The 27559-nt window shown below is 45.8% G+C and overlaps 2 protein-coding genes across 7 annotated transcripts; one reads left to right on the top strand and one right to left on the bottom strand.

Annotated features, from left to right (window-relative positions):
• The first annotated feature begins 492 nt into the window (after positions 1–492).
• ATP1B4 (ATPase Na+/K+ transporting family member beta 4) lies at positions 493–9982 on the top strand. 4 transcript variants are annotated; one of them, XM_058847465.1, is made up of 9 exons: positions 493–640; positions 835–898; positions 3529–3691; positions 6345–6473; positions 7297–7401; positions 7644–7840; positions 8479–8535; positions 9199–9294; positions 9817–9982. In XM_058847465.1, exons 2-9 carry the CDS (start codon positions 836–838, stop codon positions 9976–9978), a joined length of 972 nt encoding a protein of 323 aa, XP_058703448.1. In that variant the 5' UTR covers positions 493–640; position 835; the 3' UTR covers positions 9979–9982. The 4 variants fall into 4 exon arrangements, with proteins under 4 accessions (XP_058703448.1, XP_058703451.1, XP_058703450.1 ...); XM_058847466.1 differs by having other exon boundaries at positions 513–630; XM_058847468.1 differs by lacking the exon at positions 7297–7401.
• LAMP2 (lysosomal associated membrane protein 2) lies at positions 7914–27349 on the bottom strand. 3 transcript variants are annotated; one of them, XM_058847464.1, is made up of 9 exons: positions 25770–27340; positions 24561–24679; positions 23847–24060; positions 23062–23223; positions 22183–22400; positions 21546–21665; positions 21192–21270; positions 20236–20403; positions 7914–7981 (listed from the first exon to the last, which is right to left on the bottom strand). In XM_058847464.1, exons 1-9 carry the CDS (start codon positions 25939–25941, stop codon positions 7929–7931), a joined length of 1305 nt encoding a protein of 434 aa, XP_058703447.1. In that variant the 5' UTR covers positions 25942–27340; the 3' UTR covers positions 7914–7928. The 3 variants fall into 3 exon arrangements, with proteins under 3 accessions (XP_058703447.1, XP_058703445.1, XP_058703446.1); XM_058847462.1 differs by lacking the exon at positions 7914–7981 and adding an exon at positions 10076–14378 and having other exon boundaries at positions 25770–27349; XM_058847463.1 differs by lacking the exon at positions 7914–7981 and adding an exon at positions 20017–20114 and having other exon boundaries at positions 25770–27344.
• Between the last annotated feature and the right edge of the window lie 210 nt (positions 27350–27559).

The following is a 27559-nucleotide window of genomic DNA, read 5'->3' as shown; positions in this document are numbered from 1 at the left end:
CTCGAGAGCTGCGTGGACACTACCAGGGACGGGCAGCCCCCGCACGCTGCCATCACACCGCTGAGAGACTGCCCTCCATCGTGCCCCCACGCATCATCTCGTGCCTGTAATTCACCGATGGAGGGAAATCTGACATTGCCCAGCCCCGTTCTGCAGGGCGGCACGGCAAGGTGTGCCTCTGGATTTTGTCTGAGAGGCTGTGGGTAGCTCTGGAACCTGGGGCGAGGAGACCGATGCTGTGAACCCCTGGCTGCTGTCTCTGTTCCAGGGGATAAATATAGACCTGCCTGCCCCTCTCACTGCCCCCTTCACCGCAAAAGAGATTTGGCAATCGTTAACCCCGGCCCTGCTGTGACTGACAAGCACACATTGACCGACACTTCTCGCCATCGGAAACCCCAGCGATTTGTTAATGTTTATTAACAGCTACACGGTCTCCTGGGGGAAGAGCTTGACTTCCCCATGTAGGGCATTGGCTGGCAGTGATGGGAACTCAAATATGAGGCAGGATGCAGTGAGGCTGCTGCAAAGGGCACCAGATGCCAGAGGACTCAAGATAGGATCCTGCTGTGTCGAGCTTACCCCCTTTAGGAAAGCGAGTTCTTTTCTGATCCACTCCTGAACAGCAAGGTTCTGCAGGGTAGGGAGGGAAAGCAGAGTTGTTCCCCACAGTCTCGGCATAGCTGCTGTTTTAGGGGGAGCTGTAGGGCTGGCGAGCAGTGCTGGGGAGGGGGCTCTGTCTGTGAGTCTCTGAGAGCCAGGACGACACAGCACCCGCACAGGGGCCAGTGCTGCTGTGCTAACACTCACTTTTTTTTGTGTTTCCCACCCAAGAATGGACAGGAACACCAGCACTGGTGGCATGGAGGGCCAGCTCAGGAGCCCCAGCCAGGAGGTGGTGAGTATTTTGGAGGCTGCTAGCCTCATTTCACAAGGTGAGGTGGGAGCTGCTGCAAGGACCTGCTTTGTGGCTCATCAATTTGTAACTACTTTGCTCTAGGAAATGCTGCTTTTTCTCTTAGGCAAAGCACTTTGTATGGTGCGGGAAAAGGGCAGTGGCAGGTCTGGCCAATGGTGCTGGGTGGTGAGGGAGACTAGAAGGGACAGGAACACCTGGGCTTCTGCATACCTGGATTTCAGCAGGAGGAATCCAACACTGAGAAATGACCTGGTCTGAGGTGAGAATGGGGAGAAGCTCCTGGCCTCCCCCAGGACACCCACAGCAGTCAGCACAGAATGATTTTGCCAGAGATGAGCCCCAGATTTGCTTCCAAAGCTGTTACAGCAGGCAGAGACTCAGGGCTGTCCAGTGTCCCAGCATATCCTGCCATGGCTCTGCCTTCTCCCTGCCCCACTGCACTCCTGTCCTCCCAGCTCCTGCCTCTCCTTCTGCCCCTTGTCCAGGTGCAAGGGACTGTTCCAAGACCCTTTCTGTCCTGGGCTGCAAAGATAAACCACCTGTGCTTCATTCCAGACCTGACCTAGCTCCCTAGCTGTGAGACATCTGGCAGGAACCTGGTACTGGGATCATTCCATCCTGCCCAGCCGCCCCACAGAGACCCATGGGGTGAGCCTGGGGCTTCCTCCACCTCCCCTGGGCTGCCATGGAGTCCTTGTGGCCTTTCCCAGCCACCAGGACAGGACCCTTCACCAAGTGAAGGGTCACATAGCATAGAGCCAGGAGAGCTGGAAACTTCTCCTTGCAAAAGCCTCCTTCAGTTCCCAGGGTGAGGTCCTATGGTGGGGGAGGTTGTCCCCATTTCCCCCCATTTCCGCCCATTTCCCCCCATATCCCCACAGCTCTAGGCACTGGCAGCAGCTTCTGTGTGTGGGTTCTTGCTGCCTTCAGTAGAAGTTTGTATGAAATTCAAAGGGCTTTCCCCAGTGCAGCACTAAGCATCAGTGTGGAGTTCATCTGGACAGTCCCCCCTACTCTGTCAGTCTGATTAATTGTTTCCCAAACATCTGCTGGTAACTCTTTTATTTAATGGGGAGAGTGGAAGAAGAACACCTCCTCTTCCCCCTCTTCGTGGGTCACTTGTTCCCTCAAGAGTGTCCTGGCAGGGTACATCCCCCACACCTTCTGTCGATGTCCCTGTTGCTGACTCGTGCTGGGGCCGCTGCTTCCCGGCTCCAAAATCCGCTGCTTTCATCAGCCCTGTACCCTGTGTACCCTGCACCTCAGGCCATGCAGGAGCTGGCTCGGGAAGAGCTGTGGGACCTGTGCCAAGCACCGCCTTGGCCGTCCAGGCAGCTGTGGGCATCTGCTGGCAACAGTGCTCTGGCACAGGAGCGCTCCCAGCACAGCCCCAGCGGGGCCTCGCTCAGAGCCCATCAGGACAGTCAGTGCCATGGGGATGGTTTATACCCCCCTCTCTGCCCAGGCTCCCCGCGGGACACGTTCGGGCTTTGGAGCCCGTGTTCTCCTCCCGTTCTCACTGTTTTTCAGTATTTGTGTGTCTGAGCAGAGTTTAATTTCTCACCCCCAATTCAAAGGAATTTCCAAGCAAGGCTTTCGCCAAGCTGCCGGCCACGTCCCGGCTTGCCCGGGGCAACCCACGGCTGGCAAACATCTCCCGTGTGTGTGCTGGCTGCAGCAGGTGCGGTGCCTGGCTGCGCGGCGCTGGGCTCGGACGGGCCGGGGCGATGCTGCAGCGGGGCCGTGCCTGGGACAGGCTCTGCAGCCTCGGGGAGCCCCGGCAGGGTCGGGGAGCGTGGCTCTGAACCCTGCGGCAGCGTTTGCATTAAAATGCGGGGAAGGGATGAACCCATCCAGATCACGGCATCGCCCTTCTCCCCGGCGGTGCCTGGCCCAGCCCTGCCCCGAGCTGGAGCGGGGGCAGCACCTTCTCCCACCAGCCTGCTTTTGGAGACCTGCCCGGATTCAAGGGGAACGAAGGACGGCTTCCGTGTCTCAGGTGACTCTTGCCCAGGTACAGGTACAGAGAGATTTGTGTTCCTAAATTCTGGACAAACAAGTATTCACCCTTTAGGCAAAACACAAACTCTTGCAACCTGGGGAGATGCTTTTCCCTGAAGCTCAGTGTAATTAAAAAAAAGTAACAACGCAGGGATTTCTTCAAAGACTGAACACTTGCTCACACGCCAAGAAAAACAAGCAGCTTGATCTCTTAAATACTGCTGCCAGCTATCATCTGTGGCAGCACAGAGAATGTGCACTTGAACTCAGAGATGTTGCAGAAGTGTGGGAACAGTTCCAGCCTTCCCAGATCACAGGTTTTCTTTGGTCATGTTCATGCAGGTGGAAAAAGATGAGTTTCTGTAAATGCCAGCACAAGGAGACAGTACCCAGTGTGACAGCAGTGACGTACATGTCATGGAAAAATGGATGCTGGGTTCTAAGTAATCTTAAGTTGGAACAGCCAAAACTGCCTCTCTTTAACTCAAGAGTGATGATGGGAAAATGGAAATTTGAAACATTTCCAGACATTAAGTGCTTTTGCATTTATTTTTGGCCAATGAGAAGTTCAGCTTGCCTGTGGGGGTTGTGTTCTTCAACTCTTCCAGGAAAATAAGCATGAGGAGAAGGTCCAGGATCCTGACAGAGAGAAGGACGAGCCTAAGGCAGACATGGGGAGCAAAACCTGGGCAGACCTGGCTGCGGAGATGAAGATATTCTTGTGGAATCCAGAGGAGAGAACATGCTTGGGGAGAACAGCCAAGAGCTGGGGTAGGTCCTTGCTCAAGCCCCACTTTTGGGGATTATTGCCTTTTCTTTTTCACTATGGATTCACTTGCCTGTGAATGTCTTTGACAACTTGGACTGACCACCTCTGCCCATTTCTTTGGTGTTAATGTTTTTAACTAGTGCAATAAATAACTAGTGAGGAGGACAAGCAGAAAACCATGTAAAAGTTACCCTTGGTCTGGAGGTTAATTTTGAGGGAGAATGTGAAAGCAGATTTTGGGCTGCCCAGACTGTCCCAGAAAGAAGTTTAGAGCTTGAGCAAACATGGGAGCTGCAGGTCAGTCTGCTGCAGCTGTGCACCCCTGCTGCCACCAGCACTTCTGCCTGTGCCTGGGTAAGTCAGGGACCCCTGTTACAGTGGCTTTGGAGACATCAGGTTGGTGGGGGAAGAGTGCCCTTGCTGTGGGGCAGGTGTTTTGTGGGGGCAGAGCAGCCCTCCCTGCCTGAATGAGCCCTGGCTCTAGAAAGGGAAGGGCTGGTCAGCACTGTCACCCCACGGCTTCCCAGGTAGTGACAGGGTGCCCACAGCAGGACCCACAGTGCTGTCAGAGCCAGGGGACTGGGATGTGCCAGCTCTGATGGTTCTGAGTGCCCTGTCTACTTTTTCCACATCCATGTGGCTTTCAAAAATTATTGCTGAGTCTGGAGGTGCCCCAGATGGTTAAGAGCAGTGGGGTGAGCACTGCTGCAGGCTTGGTCCAAAATCAAGGTACCACAAACACATGCGGTGCCACTCACCTTTGCAGCTCTGTTCTGCCAGCACACAGTCCCCTTGGCAGAGTGAAAATCCCAGCCTGACCCAGTGCCACCTGCACATCCACCAGTGTAAGGCTGTGAACTACCAGGGGCTGTGGCTCGGTGTTTGCAGCCCTTGGCTGGCACTGACAGTGCACCACAAGCCCCACAGCCCTCCCATGCCCCTGCCAAGAGCTCTGGATCTCCTGCAAAACCCGTGGTGGCAGCTGGGAGAAACAAAGGAAGCTGCCCACCAGCACCAGAGGAGTCTGAAAACCTTCAAGTATGAGTCTGGTACAGACCTTGACATTTATGTTTGCGCTCCTGTGCCCTTTGCTGGCCACAGAGGCAGACTGGTTTTTCTGCTTCTTTGCTGGATGGAAAGGCATAGACTAAAGTGTGGAAGCAGTAGGGCGACAGTCCTTAGTGATGTAAGTTTGGTTTTCTGGAGGCTCTTCTAGGTTCTGAGAAGATCCTCGTGAGAGGATTTGCTCAGTCTGGTGTGGATGTGACCTTGGCAGGTACTGCTGGCAGTGCTTAGCAGCACTGGAGTGGGTGCAGCATCCTCCTGCTCCCTGGGGTCTCTGTGCTCTGCTGTATGAGCCCCCTGCCCATGAACATACGTGCCTTTGGTGCACACACATGTGCTCACGTGTCTCTATATGGGGGCAAGAGAAGTTACTACAAAAATCAAAATTTATTTCAAAGTGAGAGCATTTGGAAGTGAGTGGAGCTGAACTTTCCTACTGTCATCTCATGGGTGGGGAGGAGGGAATTTCTCCAGCCTGGGGCTGCTCCCCTGTGCTGGCTCGAAAGGTGTCCCCTGGAATGGGGGCCTCAGGGGACTTGCACTCTCCAAGGGAGACAACTGGCCACAAGGTCATCACTGGAGGCCCCAGCCCCTGGGAAAGGCTGAACCCCCCTCACTGCTGGTGACAACGCTCTGTGCTGCACTGTAGGAAACATAAAAATGGAAGCAGTACTGGGAAGAGGTCCCAACAAACATCAATTTGGTGCTCCAGCAACAGCTCCAGCTCTGCCAGGCTGGGGCAGAGGCACCATCCAGCATCACTCTGGCAGGGCTGGACATTGTCCCTTCTGTGCCACCAGCAGCAGTGATGGTCCCATCTGCCCCGGCTTAGCCCACAGCAGGACACAGCCCCACAGTGGTTCCCAGCACGATGGCCCTGGCAGAAGCACGGCAGGAGTGCACATCTGTGTTCCCAGGGCTCCCTCCAAGCTGCCGGAACGTTTCTCCTGGGAAATGTTTGGGTTAGGGCTTCGCTTTGCTTTCTGAGCTGCTGGGTTTTATTCATAGGCTGTGGCCTCTTGAGACATCCTCAGCCATCAGTCTGGTCCAGAGGAAAAACAAACCCATTCCCTGAATGTCTGGGCTATGAAACAGTCCGTGGTGCTGCAGCCCTGAGCGATGCTGCTTGCTCAGTCCCAGCACCAGGGTCCCTCCCATGCAGGGGGCAGGGATCAGGGCAGAAGCATCTCCTCACAGCCCCTTCAGGAGTTTGGCTGAAGCCACTGGGTACCTATGCATGTTACCATGCCAGGAGGGGGTGGGAAGAGGGAATGTTGGATCCATCTGTTGGAGAGAGCTGAGGTAGGTGGACACACAGACCTGGTCCTGACACAGCTCTGGGAAGGGCTATGCAGCAAAAGGGATGAACAGGACCCACCAGCAGCTACCCTGACCCCGAAGCAGTTGAGAGTCCTGCACCCAGAAACACCAGAGTCTGTGTGCAGGGCTGGGGGTGCAAGCTCCCACTTCCACCACGGACTCAGAGCTGCAGAGGACGCCGTGCTGAGCACGTCTGTGCATCCCTGTGGGACACTTCCCATGGGATGTGCTCTGCTTGCCTTAACAGCGACACGCCTGTCTCTTTTGCAGGCTTGATCTTACTGTTTTACTTCATTTTCTACACGTGCCTGGCGGGAATGTTTGCCTTTTGCCTGTATGTGATGCTACTCACGCTGAGCCCCTACACACCCAGGTTCCGGGACCGCGTGTCTCCGCCAGGTACGTACCCCAGCCAGCCTGGCCTTGGGCACCTCTGCCCATCAGTGTCCTACCAAAATGGCATAGCTAGGACCTCAGGCTCCCTGCTGGAGCTGTGCACTCCTACAGTCACCCAGCCCTCCCTAAGACAGGGTGGTCTCACCTCAGGGCACTGGCAGAGCTGCAGGTTCTCTGCAGAGGACCAGACATCTTAAAAAGCCCCATGAGAAGCGTTTACCCTGATTACACTAATTGTTATTCCAATTGCACTGTTTATTGTTATCACTATTCTCAAGGCAAAAGCCAAGTTTAGGTATTTCATAGGTGATACTGATGCATTTCAGCTGCTGGCCTTTTATACCTCATGCCTTCAAAATAAAATAGAAATCAAGAGTAGCCTTTATGCATTATTATTTTGGGGAGTTCTGGCAAGAGAATGTTCAGAAAATCCTTTCCCTATGTCAGACACAGAATTTTCGCTGTGTTTTTGTGTTGGTGGGGAACAGAAGGGCCCCTTGCCCTGCTCCTTGTCTGGAACTGCCCCCACAGCTGGGAACACAGGGGACCTGCAACCACATTGTGCAGCTGCAAGCCCATCACTAACCCACAGCACTACTGAGGCTCTCCATGTCTCCCATGTTTCCTGGGATATTTTGATGTGTATGGTGTTCTCCAGGGGTGAAATGAAGGTTGAGGAGAGGGTTGATTTAGAGCTGGTGCTGCCTCTCTAATGCCTGTGCCCTGCCCAAGCCCAGTCGCAATGCACCAGCCCCTGCAACACACAGCCCAAGCCCATGGCTGCTCCAGCTCCATTTGCTTTATCAGGGTCTGTCTCCTTCTTCAGGAGTGATGATCAGACCGTACTTGAATGGGTTCACCATTGCCTTCAATGTCTCCCAGCCCAACACGTGGCAGCCCTATGTGGACAGCATGCACCACTTCCTAGCAGGTGAGCTCTTTATCACCCTGGGAGTCATGGTGAGGTTGTTTTTGACCATGGATACATGCATGTGGTGCAGGGGTCTCCTCACGAGCCACATCTGGAAAGGGAGGCTCACAGGGTCAATGGGAGCTGCTGTGGGAGGGAGCTTTGCCTTTCCAGGTATGAATTCCTAATGCCTTTGACACGTAGATGTCCTCTGAGAGTTTGAGGTCTCGGGGGTGTTTAACAAGTCTCTTGGTCCCCACCAGCTTATGATGACAAACTCCAGGAGGAGAAGAATATCGAGTGTGTCCCAGGACAGTACTTCATCCAAGGGGGAAGCGACAGTGAGGAGAAGAAGGCCTGCCAGTTCAAGCGCTCGCTGCTGCAGAACTGCTCTGGCATTGAGGATCCAACGTTTGGCTACTCCAGAGGCCAGCCCTGCATCCTGCTGAAGATGAACCGGGTACAGAGAAAGCTGCTTGTTTTAATTCCTTCCTTTGAGGCATTCCAGTGTAATGAAAACAACACAGGGACTGAAACTCCTTCACTTCTCAGGCCCAGGGAAAAAGGGAACTAGAATCCCCAAACCTGCTGGCCATACCTGCTAGAAAACATTAAAAAAAAAAACAATATAAAACTTGCTCCATTTGATTTGCTGAGGCCTTAGTGCTTGGAGGGTCTTCTGCCAGGCCCTTCTTCATGAGGAACTGAGCTGTAGGGGAACACCCCAAGAGCTAAGACGCTTTACAATGGGAGTTTTCTTAGAATTTAATTTAATTGAAGTCTAATAGCATGGTGGTTCAGTGCTCACTGCTGGGAAAATAAGCATGGAGAGATGTGAACTGTGTGGGGAGGAGGCTGTGTTACTCCAGGGGGTCTGGACTCCCTCTCTGTGTGCTCTGCCCCTGCTCTCAGACAGCAATCTGGCACTCAGCTGTGGGCAGGTTGCAGTGTGGGGTGGCAGACCCTGCTGCAGGGGCACACAGCTCCTGTCTTGAGCAGTGTGTCTGGTACCCAGAAAGGTTTAGGCACTGGAGAAGGGAGGCAGCACGTGCTTGGCACTGCGTTTCATACAAGCATGGGTATTTTTTGTTTTTGCAGATCATAGGCTACCGCCCTGGTGCTGGGGTCCCTGTGAGTGTGGACTGCAAAGTGCAGGTACTGCTTTCCTCCCTGCTCAGCGGTGTGGTGGGTACAAGGTCAGAAGTCTCCTCCTGATAGACCTCAGCACAATTTGTCTTCATTTTAGCCCCAAACACTCACAGGACGCAGTGCTGCCCATGTCTGAGCACAGTTGGAGGCCAGTCTGCTGAGAGTGACAGACGTCACCAGACTCCTGCCTCCCATGTTGCTCTTGCAGCCTCACGGGCACCGGCATGCTCAGCCCCTGGGGCAGCCTGTGGGCCTGGGTGCCAGGTCCCAGCTAGAGCCTGGAGCTGTGGCAAGATGTAGGAAATGCTCACATCCATCTCCAGCTGCTCTGCAGCACCCTCAGTCCTGGGGGCACCCTGCAAGCCAACAGCAATGGGCTGAAGGAAGGGCTCCCACTGCCCAGGCAGCTGCTGGATCACATCCCTAGAGAGCAAAGGCGCAGCAGGGAATCACCAGGCAGCAAACTGTAACCCTGCCCGTGGCCCCATAGCTCCACTCTTCCTGGGCTGGAAGCAGGGCCATGACTGGGTTCACAGCAAACACAGCACAGCTGAGCTTAACTGGGGCTGGCAAGGGACATTCGCTCTGAGACAAGCTCTGAAGGGAGCTGTGTTTTGTGTCCCATGACCTATGTGTGTGCATGTGCCTCTGTTTTTTTTCTGATCACAGAAAGGCAATGAGAGTCACCTCAGGTCGGTGGACTTCTACCCTGGGAACGGGACGTTTGACCTCATGTATTATCCCTACTATGGCAAGTTCACCCACGTGAGTAAGGGTCTGGCAGCTCTGTTATGCTTCCTTGGGAATGGGAGGGCAGGAGCTGCTGCACAGGGCCCAGATGTGCTTTGGAGCTATTTTGGGCAGACATGGGCAGGACAGAGGCCACGGGCACTGCGATTACTGCGCTCTGTTTCTGTGTCTGACAAACCGTGTGTGTGAGTGTGTGTAAGAGTGTGTGAATGTGTAACTGTGTGTGTAACACTGTGTGTAACTCTCTGTGTGTGTATGTGAGTGTGTGTGGATTTTAGGACAGCAGAAAGCATTTGAGAGCCCCATGGTCTGGTGTTGTCCTGGGCAATGACCCCAAGAGGCAATGTGCAGTGATCCCATCTCACTGAGGCACAGACACAGACAGGCTCAGCATGCTGAGGGACCTGATGGACATCAGCCAGACACTCTCAGATGTCTGGAACCATGAACTATTTACGAATTATTTTACTGAACATAAAAGCCCTGTCTGCTTTTCTGCTCCCTCAAAAATTACACTTAAATCTCCTTTCTTTCCAGGTCAACTACACCTCCCCACTGGTGGCTATGCACTTCACAGATGTGCAGAAGAATTACTTGGTCCCCATCCAGTGCCGTCTGAATGGGAAAGGAATTATCAACGACCTGAACAGTGACCGCTTCCTGGGCCGAATCATCTTCACACTCAGCATTGGGAAGTAGCCCCTGCCAACACCAGGCACTTAGGTTAAATCAGAGGCTTTTTCCTTTTTAAAGCATCAAGCCAGCATTTTTTTCTGCTAGGAAAAACAGGCACATGGACATTATTGTTAATTTATTTTTGTTCATAGTTAGGAAACCAATGAGATAAAATGGGGCATGGATCCACATTTTCCATCTTCTGATGTAAATCATTGTTAGTGAAAATCAAATGTTTTCCCCTGGGGAGAGAACCTGCAAAAGATTTTACTTTTGATTGAAAAAAACCTCTGGTATCCAAATATTATTTTCATAAGGTCTTTTATGAGTGATCCCTGTGGAATGCATCTTTCCTGGCTTTAAATTTTATTTTTTTAGCATAGTTTTATGTACATTTCTCAGGCAAAAGCTAAAAAGGAGGTAGTTCATTAGCACTATTCTTGTTAAAATGATAAACAGCAAAAATTCTAGATCATGCCTGCAATTTCAGAGTAGAAAAGTGAAAATGGCAGCTCTCAAAATGCTTTCTAGGATCTCCAGCCCCACAAGCATCTTGACTACAGCATTTTACACAGCTTGTTTAGCACACCCAAGGTGCTGAGCAAGGGCCACAGAAAATTGTTTGCCCTTGAGCCCTTCCTGCTGTTCCTTTCTGAAGTGGGAAGATTAATGCATTTCTCCCTCCTTCCTCCTCACTCCAGTACTTCTCTCTGTCCCAGAATCCTCACCCCATCTCTTGGACAGGGATGAGTGAGAGGAGCTCTTCTCTCCTGTCAGGGTTCATAAGTTGCCAGTGTCTCCTGATCAGGCACAGAAGTGCCCGAAGCTTTCAGACCTGTGCTTCCCCATTCCAGAGAGGTCACAGCTACAGTGCTGCAGCAAAATACAGGAAAATAACTCAGTCCTTTCACTGTTAAGGGGTCAGAGTTTGGGTGACTGAAGGCATCAGTTTATCACCCCCAAAGGCTGACGAAACACAGAGTGCGCTGCCCTGAGCAGGCTGAGCCTCCCTCGGGTGTGACAGAGACCAGTTGCACTCTGTTTGCTGGGAGCTGTGAGAACACAGCAGGACAGGACACCTTGGGATAATGCACGACTTGGAAAGCACGCTTACTAAAATTAATGACTGAACAGGGGCATTATGGTATGTCTGTCCTACATCCATAGCCAAGGAACTTTATCTGCTGTCATTTCCTGATCTATATCAGTCTCTAAGAAGTGATTTTTTATATTTAAAATAAAGTGACTACAGTAAAATTAACTCTGTGGTGGCATTCTTGAAACACTGGTGTTGAGATGCAGTTTGTGCTGCCAGTTAGGGACTGAATTTCCAAACAGCATGTAACAACATCCCAGAATTCTTAAGCACTTGATAAACTGCCCCAGGATAAAGAGTTCAGGAGCCCAGTACAATAAGACTCACTCTTCACGAAACATCACAACCAACCATCTGGCAAAAACTATTTATTAAGAACTGTTAAATACCTGAACCAGGTTAGTTTAGGAACTATCTTGGCTCAGTTGTCATTATCCAGATGGCACTGATAGAACCAGGGCGACATATTCATTATGCCTGCACAAATTATCTGCAAGGGCACTTTCTGACCCACAGAAACTGGCTTCTGCCAAGGAGGATGCTGCTGGGGAAGTGGCTCTTCTTTTGACATCAGAAATTAGTTAAACCCACAAGCATTTCTCTGTCAATTACTTTAGCTCTTTTAAAGCATTTATATTTGTGGGGTCTTGAAAGGAAACCAAATTCATTGTGTTTCATGCTATTAAATTAACAGCCTTCACACTAGCAACAAGATAAAACTTTATTTAATATCTATTCCCTATCTGTCTATTGGAAGGATTCTGCTGGAAGAGGAGGTCCCATCTTTAGCAGGTGCTAGACCCATGCTTTGACCAAATCAACACAAAATCAGCTGATTTGGATGTACATCTGTGAATAACTTAGAAGCAAAAGCTTCTGTTTCCCAACAAACATCCAGATCCAAGCACATTGACAGCCCCTCTGGAAAAGCTCTCAGAAATGGCATTCATGTTTATTTACACTGAAACAGAGCTTTATAAACACAAAAATTAACTTTATTATATTCCGCTGTCAGCGTATTTGTACAGTCATTTTAAGATCTGGAAAATTGTAGACACCACTCTTCATGCTGCAACAACCTTAAAGTGCTGGATCAATTTTTGACATCTGTTGAAGCTCAAAATAATACTTTCTACATATATACAAAATATATATGTGTACGTGTTTGCATCTAGAAAATGACCACATTTCACTAAGATAGCCTAGCAAAAGTGATATTAAATACTTCAGTCTGCAATCTCAGCATGAAAACATAGCTGTGATCCATCTGCTGGCAGCAGAGAAGTACCACACTAAAAAGTGGGTGTACTCATAAAATGCCACCTGAAATAATTCAATTTAACACTGGCAGGGAAATCAAGTATTGCGAGAGCAAAGGTACAGTACAAGAGACCAAGACTACCAAACCTAAAGCACACAGTCCAACTCATATGCATTTAACTACGTTCCTATAAAAAAAAAGACAACTTGGTCCAAGAGCCCATTTTGTACTATAGAATCACTTTTGTCAGAATCAGGTAGAGTGTATCTTTGGTCACTGTGAGGACAAGAATAATTGAATGCACAGGTATTACTCAAACATCAAAACTAACTCTTTGGACAACTCCCTTCCCTGAACACACAGCTATTGTGAGTTGCTTAAACATCAGTGTTGACTGTCACCTTTGTGTATGTGAATTACTGAAGGTGCTTTTCCCACAACATGGGTCAATGCACAAAGAGATTAAATATTGAGGCAGCTTTAGTAAACACTTGCTGCAGAGGACAGAACTTTGTGTGCCCTCAAGGTTTATTGGCTGCAAATGGCTTTTGCCAAGATGGACCAAAAAGGTTTAAAGAGCAAGAGGTTTCTTTCATTCCATCAACATGAATCTGATGGGAATGAAGCAGACCACAACCACAAACTACTAAATTCGATTTTTGTACAGTTTAGCTATGGAACATCGAAGTGCAAAGGTATGGCACTAATAATAAAGAAAGCATCTTCAAACAGGTAAGATGCTTTTATTCCTTTGGAAGTCTCTTCACTATACATAATATTCATTTCTGCTTTATGAACAGCATTCCTCATGCTAGAAAGTTTGTGCTCTTACACTGAGACAGCAGTAATAAGGAAGTTAAAAGCAGATTAATTCTATCAAACCTGAAAGGCTTTATATGTCCACTTGCATTCAGAGATCATAGCTTTTCAGTGATCCCTATGAAACCTATTAACCTCTGAAAGCTGTCCAAAGAAACTGCAGGAATCTCTGAGCAATGTGTTCTTAGCCAGTCTGAGCTCTCTCAAAATACTTTTGAGCCTCACATGGACCAATGCTGTGTAGTTTCTTTTATGTTCAGAATCAAAGCTGAGAGAAACTGCAGACAGTGAAATTCCAGCCTCCCACCCTCATTTCACAATTGAGCTCAGAACAAAAGAAAAAATACAGTTCAACAAAATAGCACAGGAGACATTTCCTTCAGCAGACTGGCCTTTTCTGAGTAGCCAAAGTTCTCCAGACCTGAACCTTATCTTCGCAAATTAGACACCATGGTAGTGCAAATCTATTCAACTTACACTAGCAGTCAGCTTCTCCATATGATGTTAAATAAAAGAATTTACTAGAAAAATCAGATGTTCTTCTCCTATGTCAGGGTATTACTGAGATCAGGTACTGCTTTTACATTCAGAAGGAATAGGAAATTCAGGCTGATTCACAAGAACAGCCATATGCCAAGCTCCCAACAGAAGTCTGTTGAGAGCTGGGTATTCATTTCCCCACTGCATGTACAGTTCCTTTTGACACAGCATTCACACTTTTAATTAGTTTTAGCTGTAGCATTAACCAAGACAAGCTGTAGGCATCTAGAAATTCTCTTGTATAAAAAGATTAAATGACAGAAAGTTTTGTAGGTGTCTTTGCTAAAAATAATCACACTTCCCACAGGAACACACCAACTATGGTCAATTCTCTGGACCTCAGAACACTTATTTTCTCCAAAGTCATACAGTAGCTCCTGCAACTCATCTTCAGACTCATGGCATGTTATTCTGTCATGAAGTGACTGTTATTCTGTCATCAACCCTTTTAACATCTTTAAATAAAGAAACCTTGAATTAATTTGTTTTTCTTTTAAGGAGCAGGTCAGGAAGTCTGGGAAAGGGAAAAGAACAGGGAAGGTAGAACAGAGATGGAATTAAGAGATTATACAGACTGATAGCCAGTACGACTTTTTCTTCTTCCAATGATGTAAGAGATAAAGACAAGAATGATAAGGAATCCAAGCACCACGCCCACTGCGATGGGAATAAGAAAGTTCAGGTCAGAATCAGCAATGCATTCTTCAGCTGTAGAAAGAAGAAAAACAAAAAAAAAGCAAGGGAGAATAAATTAGTAAGGGAAATCAAGCATTAGAAACCAAAGAAAGGAAGGAGCAAACAGGCATTTTTGAGAAATTACATTGTATTAAATACAATAATACATGTAAAATAAAATCAATATTGAGTTGATTGCAAGATTGATTTCTTTAAACACATTCACTACACACATCCTTTATATTGGTAATGTATTTCTTCTGATTTGTACATTTAATTTCAGCTTCCTCTAGCAAGCAGAGGATAGATTAGGAATGTGAGGATAAACCAGCAGCCTGAGCATGCATTAGCTGATCACACCTCAGAGTTAGCAGCAATAAATCAACAAAAACTCTACACTGGTGTATTACTGCCTTGTCCAGAGGTCTTCCCAACCCTCCAGTCACCAGCACTCCTCTGGGTTCTAGACATGAATGTAAGATGTAAGGGACAATCCAAGTAATCAAGCAAAAACTTACTAAGACCTACAATAGACAGCCAAGATAAATGTGTCTCCAGGCACCACATGGAAAACACTGACAGACTCCATTGAGGTGGGTAACTTTATTTTCCAAGCAAAAGGGTTAATAGTTTCAGCTGAGACCTACATAGACCTCACTGAAATCCACATCAGAGAGAAAAATAGAAGAGACATCCATAACGCTAGAGTGGTTTTTAATGTATAGGTTGTGAAACGTGAGGAGCTCATTGCTGGTAAAACCACTCATCAATGATTAGCAAACCACGCTGGGAACTGTTTTCAAACTCGGGGGCAGGGCTTGGCATCATAACCTGTTTGTAAAGAGAGCAGAGCTCCACCTGCCTGTGCCAGGAGAGGTTTGGTACAGCAGAAGGCCATGCCTGGGTTCTCCAGTACTGGAACGGTGCTTGACTTACATGTGTTTCATAAAGCAGCACTCCTCATAAAACTATTTTGAGTTTTTAATTAGGACAGAGCATCACACACAGAGTAAATGCTTCCTCAAGCTGCTGTTTTTCATCGAATCAGCATTAATTAGGGGAAATGTATTGTCTTGCTTTAGCTTATTACAGTCCAGCACACACTTGCCATGGCCCCTTCCTGAAACACTACACAAAGTCTTCGACTAAGAGCAAGGAGAACAACACGTGGAGGCTCAACAGCTGAAAATGCTGAACTCAGATTATCCGAAAGGACCTACTGCCAAGTAGAGCAACACTTGGAAGAAAAAATAACCAAAAAACAAGAGGAAAGAAACTATGCACCTCATACAGCTATTTCAGAATATTCTGACTGAGAAAATATTTAAACATCTTAAAGAGAGATATGCATTTGATGTTTAGTCATCTTTGTCCACTAACAGAGACAATTTGCTATATGCAGGGTAATGGGTCACTAAACACTAACACTAAATATCATTTGCTAAGGATGAAGGAGCCCAGCAGGCAGTGACAGAAATTCCCTCTCCTCTTCAAAGGCAGGAGATGGCTGCAGTACACATCACACTATGGCACTGTTACAGGGAATTCCCAGGGTGAAAAAGGGGTAAAGGTTTCATACCAGGAACATTCCATCCTTGCTGGCACACATCTATCCAGGTATGGCTACTGTACAGTGCTTGGAAGCTTCAGAGGGGTGTCTTCAAGTGCAGAACTGGGAACTACAGCCCAACACACGGCAGGGCCAGCAGGAACAGCTTTTTTGACTGATGTGGCTGAATGTGTCTCCATTCAAAAAAGCCAGAAATTTTTGGCCCAAAATTTTTTTAGCCCCAGTATAAAAGCTGCCTTCCCTTTTAATTCCAATCATGAGATTCAACCAATAGCCCCGAAGTTTGTGTTTTATTAACATATGCTAATGAATAGAGAACACTGTGGTAAATAAAAGAAAATTTAAAAACCAGCTAAACAAAAAACCAAAATAAGGAACAAATGAACAAAAAAAATGCCCCTTCCAAAATCCAAATCCCATCATTCACTGGCTAGAAATGCTAATTTTGAGGACTATTAGCATGATATCTTTAACCTAAAATATCAGAAATACTGACATTTTAGAATACAATATTTAGTAAACTGTTTATAAGGTACTAAACAAACCACACTCTATAATAGGTTTTACACATTAATATTCCACATCCACAGGTGTTAAGTACATCCACAATTTAAATGCTGTTTCCACAGATCAGAACAAAAGCAGCTATGTAACAGAATCTCAGATACAGACTGATTAGAGTTCACCTTACTCATTGAGTTTATTTTCTTTAAAAAAAGACAATACAAGACGTCTGTTTTCAAATCAGTTAAAAAATGTGAACAAGTTTCCTTAAGAAATAGAACAATCTTTATTTTTTAGAGCACAGGTTAAACAGATTGACAGTTCCCTATGGAGCAATACATACAGGAAAACTAGTGGTTTTATAACAACAGGAAGTCAGGTGAAACTGATGTTTTTTGAACCAGTTACCTGCACATCAGTCTAGGAGTACTTAAAAGTCTGAGCCAATATACTTACACAGGTTTTTGTAATGGTATTTCTAATGTTGATTTGAGGAAGCAGTTTGCATGAATCTTCTATATTATCTTGGAAACTTTATATTAACTTGGAAACTGTGTACAGTTCAAAAATTTGCAATGTCAGAAGAATAGTGTGATGATTACTCCTTAACAGAAATGCATGTTTAACTGGTGCCACTGAACATCACTCACAAAAAAAAAAAAAAAAAAAGCGCTAAAAAATCTATATGAACTTCTGCATTTGAGGATATATTAATAAGAAAGTCATTAGACCGATTTTTTAAAATGAAAATGATAAGTCTTGAAGCTTGTTTCACAATTAAATTTATAGCAGTTCCCCACTTTCATTAAAATGCATTTCAGTAACTGATGCAAAATTTAAGCTGTAGACTACAAGCTATAGTAAGCATTATCCACCCATACATGCTTCCTTGGCTAGTGTCAAGAGTAAACTGTCTTTACAAAAAAAAAAAAAACAAAACCAAACCCAAACCATTACTGAAAGAAGTGTATTTTATGATTTGTACACAAACATGCCACAGACATCTCTACAACCCTAGAGAACACTAATAAAACACTAGAGCAGCTTTGATGCAGGCTAAACTCATTCTAAAGGGGGAGACAATGTTATGTTCATTAAATAACTAGTTTAGGCAGCTCGTGTTATGACATATGCAAAAAAGCCACAATTACCTAAAAGTCTAAAAGACTTCTTTGTTTTTTTTTCCCATGCAGTAAGAATATGTATTACAGCACAAGGAGCTCAGAGAAAAGTTGTGCATCAAGGGTTAGTCTCTACAGAGCTGCAGTTTAAGAACAGTCCAGTTGCACTGCACTTTTTTAACCTAGTTATTCTTTCCATACAGCAAGGAAAAACAGGTGTTGTGGGTCCATCACAGACTTGTTTGGCTTTTGCATTCTTTACATTAATAAACGCTACACCACAAACAATCCAACAAAAAGTACGTTAAACATTCAGAGTGCCAATGGCGGGCAGTTATAATGTGAACTTTGACTGGCAGAGAACCACTCAAGATGAAGATTTAAAAACAGCTCAAGCTGCAACAACAGATACTGGCTCATTAAATGAAAGCATCTTTAAACAATGGTCATTCAAAACAACAAGACAGACCAGTTCTGTGCAGAATATGGTATGAAGTTAAGTGCACTTTAAAGTTCTGGAATATTTAGAAAGGTTATTCCCTTTAAACTGATGCCAGCAAAAAAAAGCTTGCATTAATTTAGCAGAAGTCTGCCTTAGATGAGTATTTTAGATGACTGCCAATGAATGTATAATAAAGAATTCAGTGCCTAACACGTTTTTTTTTTGAAAGCATCTGGAAGTGGCACTGAAGTCTTCCCATATATTCACCATTTGGCAGATTACTCATTTTGCTTGTACAGCCATGGTACAGGAATGATTCCTGAAATTACACCAAGGCAAGAGTAAATTACTCAAATCCTAACACAGGCAAGTAAGTTACTGCTGCCACTTCAAGAGATCACTTCATCACCAGCCTGAAGTTCAATCCTATGGAAAACGAGCTATTGGGCATTAGACAATCCTTGTTAAATATTATACAAGTCAACAGAGTGACTAATGCTGCCAGCTTAACCCACAATTACAAAAACAACTAAGGAACGTAGAGGAGAGAAGCAAGTACAAATTCTATGCTATTCTGGGAGATGCCCAATGCACATCAGTTCAGAACATGTTCTTGTTTCAGGCTAGTATTTGTAAAAAGCAGAAATAAATCCTAAATGCTTTAGGATTTTTGCAAGATAAAATCCTTAGCCTAGCAATTCATCCAGTATTTGACATTTCAAAACAGCTACGAAACCCACATTGTCTTCTTAGGGCAGGAAAATAAAGTGTAGTTCTGCTTCATCTGAGATAAACAAACATTCTCCCTTTGTTTCTCAACTTCAATTAGCTGTGGCTAGTAATTACTCCTAAGTTTTGGATCTTTTTGACTTCAGAACTTGCACTTGCTTTATTTAGAATGAAATCATAACAGGAATCACACTGAGATTCACAAAGTTTGATATCCAGCATAGCTTTTTCTTCTGCCAATTATGTAAGCAACCACTATAATGGCAATCAAGACAGCAAGTGCAGCACCAACTACAATTGGGATTAGAATGCTGTCATCATCCAGCGAACACTCCTGGGCTGTAGGTGAGAAAAAGGTTGCAATAAGGAATAAATAAAGACAGAATACTTGCCAAGTGTGGTATAAAAATCTGTTTTCCTTAATACAAAGGTGTTAAAAAAATCAAGTATTATTTAAACTAAGAGAGAAAGAACTGCAGAGGTCTAACTTATACACTTAGCATATTTAAGCATTATAATTAATTTAAGTACTGATAACCTATAGCAAGTTAAGGGTGTACAAGTGTTCTGTGCACAACATCTGCACTAGGCAAGGGAGCAGCCTTTCTCCTGCACTCAAGAACCAGGCTTATCTATTTCATACTTAAGGCAAGTCTGGTTGGCACTTTCACTCATTATGGATAAAAACTGACCTAGATTTTGTATCAAGAATCTATCCAGAATGAAGACATGTTACACAGATAAAATAACTGTAATTAGAGGAAAGCCAGCTGCAACTTTAAGGATAGAATGAAATGGGTCCTTAAGTCTTTAGAAAGACTGTTTACCCTACACACATCTGGAGAGTTATCTTACTTCTGTCTAAAAACAGAATGTTTCAGTCTGTGTTTACAGATCAGTCTAGTCCAATAAGACTGTGCTGCAAGTATTAGCATTAAGCACAAAGACCAGTTTGCACTAAATATTAAGAGGTAATTTAAGACATTTCTGTTTTCTCCACTCAAGATAATGCAGCAAACAAATATTTCAGAATCTCTCTTTAGTTCTGGATATTCAGTACTGCCTCTCAAAGAAGCTCTGACAGTTCATTCTTTCCCAATACTCCTATTCCTCAGACTGACAGGTAAAAAGAAACAAAACACCTAACAATATTCCCAAAGTTCACTTCTGCAAAAGTTCAGTTTGATTTTCTTATATATCTGAGCTACAAAAAGCTGTATGTCAAGATGTTGTCAGGTAACTTCTATTCTGCACTGCAATGCTTAAGTCCCCCTTCAGTGTCTCTAGTTCATTCAAGTTTTGTGAAGGAGAACCACACACTTAACACACATTTTTTAAGAGTGAACAAAGCTCTGCTTGAACTTGAATGTCAGTCTCAGAATTTCTCTTCATTCCATGTATATCTAAATATATTAAAAAAAATTGGAACGAGCTTCTGAGATAAAGTGCTTGTACCTAATGCTGGTGCATTTTAGCAAGTAAAAATTTTGCAAGCATCACCAAAAACAAAAACGTAACTCTTACCTGTAGCAAACTTATTTGCCTCCACAAGGAATGGCTGAATCCATAGATTAAAAGTATGTACTTGAACATCTTCATTTATCTGAAGAGTTTGCTCTTTTCGGCACATGTAAGAGCTACCAAGGAAAGCATCCCACTTGCTGAAATTGCTGTTATCTGCACTTGAAATGACTAAACAAAGAACAAAAAAAAGAGAAAGGGAATCGCATGTTCACTTAAAATGCAAGACAGTTGCTAATACAGTAAGACTGAGTAGCTGAATCTAGAGGGGCCAACACTTCAACACTGACTAGTCTCAAAAACAAAGTAGGGCAAAGTGGGGTTGATCTGCTTAACCAGAAATCAGGGACTGAAGTACTTTGCAGACTCCTCTCTTTCATATGTATATGACATCAGCCTTTCATTGTACCTCCACTACTCTCAGTGCTGCAGAGTTGCAAGTGTTTTAGCTTTAATGCTCTTTAATTGCTGTAGCTATGATAAGCAATTAAAGAAAAAACCCCAAAAACATATGATCGTTGGGGGAAAAAAAGTATGCTTTGGTTTTTGAAGGCCTGGCCTTTTATTAGTGAGAGTTAAGTACAAGTGGTTGGAAGATACAGCAGCATCTTCAAAGAAGACAACATCTAGTTTAGTAAAAAAGCTTCAAAGTTGGTACCACTGTATTTCATACCACAAAAAATTACATTACTGAAAAGAGTTACAAAGAAGCCCTTTTAATCTACAGTGCAGAATCTAATTTACATTAGCAGAAGTTTCAGGAATAGTAGAGTGGTCCCACACTGCTGTTTAAAGTTACTCTTATAGCCATTTCTGCTTATTATTTTTGTTCATAGCAACTTCTAGACATAAAGTAGGAGCTAACAGTAAGCATGAACAACACTGAAAAAAAAAAGCCAGAAGTACTTGATGTAGACATTGAATAAAATATTACATTTAAGGTAGATACTGTTTCTTACCAGAACCATTCAGATGGTTGAGCAGCGTAACATTCACCTCCCTCAGATAAAATTTTTGTACACTTGCACTTGTATTTTTCTGTTCAAGAAGCAAGAACCAAGCGTCAGTGTGCAATTCTGCACTTGTAACCTTACAAACACATGCTTTACAGAAGTCAACACATTTACCAGTCTTACATTTTCTACAACTTTAACCCAGTTCTCCATTTGTCTTGAGGCACTCAGCTGGCCAGTTCCACCTCCCATATGGGAACAGCCTACCACCAGCAAGCAACAGGAGGATTTTATTCTAAGTGATCACCATGCATGCTGTTTAAATGAAAAAATTACTTTAAAGTAAAAGAAGTTACTTACAACAGCAAATGTGAAACCAATCAGCGTGCTATTTCCATCATTCAATTTCAGAGTGGCTGTTGTGTTACCACAGGCACCATCTGCAACAGTTGTCTTTGGATTGATGTTGATCAGAAGAGGCTGAAATACAGACAAAGCACATCAAAGATATTCAGCTGCCTTTGGAATACATTGTCTCAGTCAGGAACAGTCTTGGGTTAGAAGAGCTTGTTGTAAATATGACAGCAGGAAGAGCTGAGCTTGGCTGCTATGTAACCAAGGGTGTTTGAGTTAAATTTACATGCTGGCAGCACCGAAACAAACAAATTGCTTGAGAAGCGTTACTTTGTTCCCAAACACAACAGGCTACCCTCTGAGGGGAAAGACAATATCTGCAGGAAACAACAGCCATAACAGCTACAAAAGTTCCAGACTTAATCATGTTAGAGGTATTCCCAATATCAAATTCTGTTGACTCTATGTAAGGTTTTTGAAGGCAGGTGTAATGCAACAAAACTATTCTGTAGTCAGAGATGCTACATACAATACTTAGAAGCAGTTCTGGACAGCCAGCAGTGTACAAAGCAAATTCCCTGCATTCACATTTTACACCAAATAACTACAGCAACTTCTACTTTTCAAAAGAAAATAGAAGCACCTTGTCTTGGGTAACATTCAGTTGGAGCCCCACAGTCGCCAGGAAACAAGTTTTATTTCCACTTTTAAGAGAATAATTTCCTGTGTCTGGATTCTCCACAGGTTTGGGAGCACTTGTTGGAGCAGGAGACAAAGTAGTGGTAGATGCAGTTGTTACATTGGCAATAGTAGGTGGAATAGTAGGTGCAGAAGTAGGTCTATCAGCAGGACATCTAGACTCTGAAAAGACATTTTAATCACCATTTCATTGCTGAAATGTTATTGAAGTCTTATTACTCAGACAAAGACACCTGCCATTTAGTCTCAGAAATCCTGTAACACTCAGTTTTAAATCCACACTCAGTACCACTTGCCTCTGACACATGAAAGCAAAACACACAAAGACAGTTAAGTTGTTATAAAAGTATGACAGGTATTTGCTGTAGACCAAGTAAGTGACCCTATTATGTTATATGCAGCAGGATGATGTGCCTGTCTCTCTTCTGAGCTATGAGATGAGACAACAGGCTCTGGACTATTCAAATGCAACAGCAGAGGCCAGCACTGGAAGTGGATGGCAGTCAGCTAAAACCCCTCAAACTCAAATGATTTACTCAGCAACAGTAGTTCTGAAGTGCTTATTCTTAATACCCCTATTACTGGAATACACACTTGAGAAGAATCCCACCTTGGCACGAAAACAATCCACATTACAGCACACTACCAAATCTGTTCTCCTAATCTATTTTTCCAGGAACAAGGAAAGAAATACTAGAGCACATTTACATGAATATTATTAAACACAGCACATCTTAGAATTGGCAGATTTTTAATTATGGGACTTTGTACCCTGCACTAAGGTGCACCACACAAAAGCTCTTTCACAAACTGAAATGCTTACCTTTTTTACTGACTGTGCCATTCTGAACAAAAGCCTGCACAGTAACATTCCAGAAAATCTGTGTTATATTTTCTGCTTCAAAAAAGTAGGAATGATGACACACGAAGACAGTATTCAGTTGAACTGGATGCAAAGGATCCTTCACAAGAACAGTAACTGGTCCTACAAATAAACACAAATGTTTTAATGCCTTATACACTACAAGAACTTAGAGGTAGTGTAACAGTTTATATAATTTTGTAAGACACAGACTAAGAGATAATTAAGTTTAGAAATCTTAAGCTTTCTTGAATGTTTTCCCTATGTGTCCTGACCTGAAGTGCTAGGTAATGCAGGAGTAATCAAGCTTACGGAACTAGACAAGCCATTAGAAAGGTGAACCCTTTTACTTAATTTTTAAGGAGAAAAAAATTCTATTATTAGTAGGTGTTCGTACACAGATGGCCTAACACTGTATTGCTTGGCAAGGTTGAAGGTCAAGCAGTGCACACTAAAATTAATCTTCCATGTGCCTGCTGTGTACCAGCACCTCACTGATCAAAGCTGTTTATCCTTCCCCTTCTCTTCCACTTACAGGAATTATACAGTGAAGCCATTTGGCCTGCATTGTTACCCAGCAGGCAGGTACAAAGAACAGCAGTTGGCAACACGTGGTACAGAACTCATTACATTCATTACTAACTCCTGCATTCCTCCTTCACAAAAGCCAAGGCAGGTCAGGTATATGAGGTCTGACACTTCTGGCTGAGATTGCTTTGCAAGTCAGATTCTACACCGAATGTTACCTTTTCTTTTAGCATCAGGAAACGCAGCGGTATCATTGGTGTTGTACGTCAGTGTGATGAAGTCTCCCTGGTAAGTTTCATTGTTTTTTGTGATGTTCATGCTCCAAGAATGGCCTTCTCCAAACTGCACTGCCAGAAGGGCAGCTTGTGTGTCATTGCCACAGACGCTTCCATTGTGTGTCACACTCGATGACAAATTCAGGGTTGTGGTTTTCTAGAATAAAAGGGTAATTTCAAATGCATTCACATGCAGCTCTTCCCCATAACAACACTATAAACTTCCTGGAGTTAGCTGAAACCTTGCGCAAGGTGAGATTATTTTAGGTTATTCTGGAAAATTATGATAAAGACATCCTGACACCTGCCTGAGAAAGGAGCCATATCAGATTTAAGTACAAAAGTACAACTCTAACTTGGCTGTAAATCTTGATCATGTTGAGCTGCAATTACATTTACTGCTTGGGCTAAGAACATAACTACACTGGTGAGATTTGGTGAGTTTTGTGTATATCATTTAAGTAAGAGCAACAGAGTACTTTCATTCATTTGTATGACTGAGAACTTATTCTTTATTTTATAAGGACTATACAGGAATATTCTTCTCAACTGACTTAGTAAAAAACAGTAAGAAATCAAACACCCTACATAAAAGAGCTTAAACTTTTATCCAGGTCAAAATCCAGTTCTCAGCATGAGTTACTCCCAAATACTTACATAATCACCATTGTTTGATTCATATGTTATCAAGAACCTCATCATCCAGTCTGCATACAGGCATGTAGCATTAGAAGCATCCTTTATATCTACTTCAACTGCATAGGACTGGAAAAAACCTGTAAGGTAGGATTATTAGCTGTTAAGACATCGTTTTTACTTCATTTTCTAGAACCACTTGAGAGGACAGCTCATCACAAAGCAGTAAATTATATAAGGATCATATTCAATTTACCAGACATTGAAAGAATAGCTAGATTTCTAAAAACTATCAAAAATAGGAAGCACATCACAAAATTGTCAAAGCTGGCAAAAACAGACAATGTTTTATAGTCTGTTTACCTGACATAAACTAATAATCCCAAAGTGTTTAGTGCTCAACGCTGGACACTTTTAAGATTTGGCTGGGCAGGGTGTTGGGCCATCTTGTCTAGACCGTGCTTTTGCCAAGAAAGGCTGAACTGGCTGATCCTTGAGGTCCCTTCCAACCTAGAATTCTGACTCTGAAATTAGCATCAGCTTTCTGGTGACACACTGGGTAAACCAAAGGGCACAAACACAGCACTTGACCAGTGTGCTGCTTGTAGACCAGGGTCTATTATTTTATGTGCTGTATCAGTCATAACGACCCAAGCTGACCCCTAAGAGATGGGGTCACCATGCCTTCGTTGCGTTTCCACGATTTCTCGCTCGATAGACACAGGCGTTAAATTCCCTTTGCGTTTTAAGAGAACTTTTCCCAGCTGTTGTATTCCTGACGCGCTGAATGCCGGCCGAGCCGTTGCCGTGCCCGCGGCCCCACGCCGAGAAGTGCTGACAGAATGGCCTGGCCGGGCCGCGAGGACGGGCCCGCGGTCCCGGCTGCCGGGCCACGGCCCTCGGCCGGAAGCACCCCGAGGCTCCCGGCCTCCCCGGCACGGTGCCGCTCCGTCCGCCGGGCCCGGGCGGTGCGGGGCTTCGGCTCCGCCGCTGTCCCCTCCTCTCCTGTGGGTGGCAGCGCGGGGAGGGCGGCAGCGGCGGCGCCTCCGCCCCGGGGCCGCCCCCCTGAAGGCGCCGCGGGGCCGAGGCGGCCCCGGGACCCCCCCGGGACCCCCGGTGCCCGCGCGCCGCGTCATGTGCGTGACGGGGCGAGGGCGGGGAGCGGCACGAGCCCGCGGGGACACCCGACACCAACTCCCCTCCCCCGGGCCCCGGCGCTGCCCCGCTCACCAGAGACGCCGAGCAGCAGCAGCGGCAGGAGGAGGCGGTGGCAGGAGGAGGCGGCGGAGCGGCGCGGGCCCATGGCGCCGGTGCTGCTGCTGCTGCTGCCGGCGGCGGAGACACCGGGGCACGGCGAGCGGCCGGGGCGAGCGGGCGCGACAAAAACCTCGCCAGCGGTCATGTGAGGGGCGGGGCGGGGCCGTCCGCGCGCCGCCAATCGCCGCTCAGCGCCGCCGCTCGATTCCCTGGATCGCGGACGGGCCGCTCATCGCTCGGCGCCTCGGGCGGGCGGGTCTGGTCTGCTCCCGACCCAGTCCCCGTCCGGCGACAGCAGCGGCGACAGCAGCGGCGACAGCAGCGGCGACAGCAGCGGCGACAGCAGCGGCCGCCGGAACGGGGATGTGCCGCGGTGGCCTCTGCAAGGGGCAGGGTAGCGGCGGCTTGTTCTGACCCTCGGCAGTGTTTGCGGTTTGCACTGGGCTGCTCTAGTCTGGGAAGGGGTTGCTTACAAGAGATGCACATCCCGAGAAGTTTAATATAGACGCTTTCACTGAGAAAAAAGTAAATAATCTATTACCCATGTTTGCAATAAATGCAAGGGGTCAGTGTGCCTCAGTGCACCTCTCCTGACGTGGCTGTCACCCATCCTGCCCCGAGGGACGGTCCCGGCGCTCCGGGGCTCGGCGCCGCCGTGACTGGGCAGAAACTCCCTCCAGACACGGCCCCGGCGGCCGGGGGGACTGGCACCAGCACCGGAGATTTACTGCGTCTCTTCTGGTGCTGAAAGGCAGAAAGAGGGGCAGAAAACGATGGGAGGAGACAGCAGTTTGGTGCAAATGAGGGAGAAAAGGGCCTACGGTGTGAAGCGGGGAGAGGACGGCTGGACAAAAAACTTGGTGGATTTGGGTGTGAAAGGTGGTATAAAATGTGATGGATGCTGGATTGCACACTGACACTATTGATTACAAGGAAAAACCCCAAAACCTCCACACCCAAACAAGTCAGAAAGGCTGGCTTGGCAGAGAAAGGGGAAATGGAAGAAGATATTGAGGCTGGGAGACAGCAAGGAAAGATGGCCTGAGGAGATGGGAGCTCTGTGCTCCAAAGAAGGGCCTTCTGGAACGGCATATTCCTGTTCCTGATGCTGTGGAAGGGCTGAGGATTTCGAATTATGGGCTCTAAGAGACATACCCAGCCATGGAGGAAGAAAATGAAGTCTGAAGACAATAAAACACATTCACCTCATAATGAGACAGTTGGAGTGTAGATGCTGTTGACAGGAAAGCAGTTCTGCAGTCTTGAGGAAGTGGAAATAATGCAATTTGTTATCAAAGGGCAGTTAATATCTCTCGTTTGTGAGTTTGAAATCCTGTACTTTCCCATAGAAACCGCAAAACCAAAGCTGGCATGTCAGGGCCACCAAGGAAACCAGGGCATCGAACAAACGAGGGTCCCACCTCAATGTTTCTTTGCATTTCTTTTTGTGCTCAATAACTACACCTCAAGCCCACTCACCACGCGTGTTACATACCTGCACGTGCATTTGTCTAGGCATGGTTGCATGTGACTCTCAAATTTGCGTGATTTCAAAATGCTTAGAGTAAATTTATGTTTATCCTTTGGGCTTAATTACCAAATACTTATTTGAAGAAATAAACTTTATATTTAATAACTGACTTGCTGTAGGCTGTGGGGAAATGTCAGTAACAGCAGCAGAGATGAAACCACGAATTCTGAAAGTAGCAAATCTTTCTCAGCTCCACCACAAAGAACGGGGCATTTCAGAGGCTAGGGAGAGT

The sequence above is a fragment of the Poecile atricapillus genome, chromosome 12 (assembly GCF_030490865.1).
Source record: "Poecile atricapillus isolate bPoeAtr1 chromosome 12, bPoeAtr1.hap1, whole genome shotgun sequence".
Lineage (NCBI taxonomy): Eukaryota > Metazoa > Chordata > Aves > Passeriformes > Paridae > Poecile > Poecile atricapillus.
The sequence above is the reverse complement of the archived record's forward strand: the minus strand, read 5'-3'. Positions and strand labels throughout refer to the sequence as shown.

Bases quoted from the DNA above. Each gene is read 5' to 3' on its own strand.
- ATP1B4 (XM_058847465.1), top strand. From the start codon at position 836: ATGGACAGGAACACCAGCACTGGTGGCATGGAGGGCCAGCTCAGGAGC. The intron at 3,692-6,344 runs GTAGGTCCTTGC...TCTCTTTTGCAG, and splicing joins GAGAACAGCCAAGAGCTGGG to GCTTGATCTTACTGTTTTAC. The intron at 7,841-8,478 runs GTACAGAGAAAG...TTGTTTTTGCAG, and splicing joins TCCTGCTGAAGATGAACCGG to ATCATAGGCTACCGCCCTGG.
- LAMP2 (XM_058847462.1), bottom strand. From the start codon at position 25,941: ATGACCGCTGGCGAGGTTTTTGTCGCGCCCGCTCGCCCCGGCCGCTCG. The intron at 22,401-23,061 runs GTAAGCATTTCA...ATGTCTTTTCAG, and splicing joins TGGCACAGTCAGTAAAAAAG to AGTCTAGATGTCCTGCTGAT. The intron at 20,404-21,191 runs GTAAGAAACAGT...TTCTTTGTTTAG, and splicing joins CAACCATCTGAATGGTTCTG to TCATTTCAAGTGCAGATAAC.